This window comes from Fukomys damarensis, unplaced genomic scaffold, assembly GCF_012274545.1.
Source record: "Fukomys damarensis isolate Sample0158 unplaced genomic scaffold, DMR_v1.0_HiC HiC_scaffold_5, whole genome shotgun sequence".
NCBI lineage: Eukaryota > Metazoa > Chordata > Mammalia > Rodentia > Bathyergidae > Fukomys > Fukomys damarensis.
Window position 1 is genome coordinate 54,579,190 of NW_022900917.1, and position 272 is coordinate 54,579,461.

The following is a 272-nucleotide window of genomic DNA, read 5'->3' on the forward strand; positions in this document are numbered from 1 at the left end:
GCAGCAGCCGGCTCCGGCCGCCTCCTCGTCCTCAGCTCCGGACCCCGACGGTAAGCCCGGCGCCAATCCCTGCACCGAGCCCGAGTGGTCCGAGTTCTGCAGCGGGGTGAACGCCACGTCGCTGCTCTTCTTCATCTTCAGCCTCCCGTCTGACTTAGCGGCCATGATGCCTCCGAACCGCAGGAGCGCCCTCCTTTCTCTGACACCTTTCCCGGCGGTCTCCTCCTCCCGCCACCTCCTCGCCTCGCCCCGGCTTCCCTCCCGGCGCGCGG

General features: G+C 69.9%; 1 protein-coding gene across 1 annotated transcript in view; it reads right to left on the minus strand.

The window, feature by feature from the left end:
- Window positions 1–266, minus strand: part of Xkr4 (XK related 4) — a 460,700-nt gene extending 460,434 nt beyond the window's left edge. Inside the window, 1 exon segment of the mRNA XM_033760729.1 lies at window positions 2–266. Coding sequence (XP_033616620.1) covers window positions 2–165 — 164 coding nt within the window. The 5' untranslated portion in view covers window positions 166–266.
- Between the last annotated feature and the right edge of the window lie 6 nt (window positions 267–272).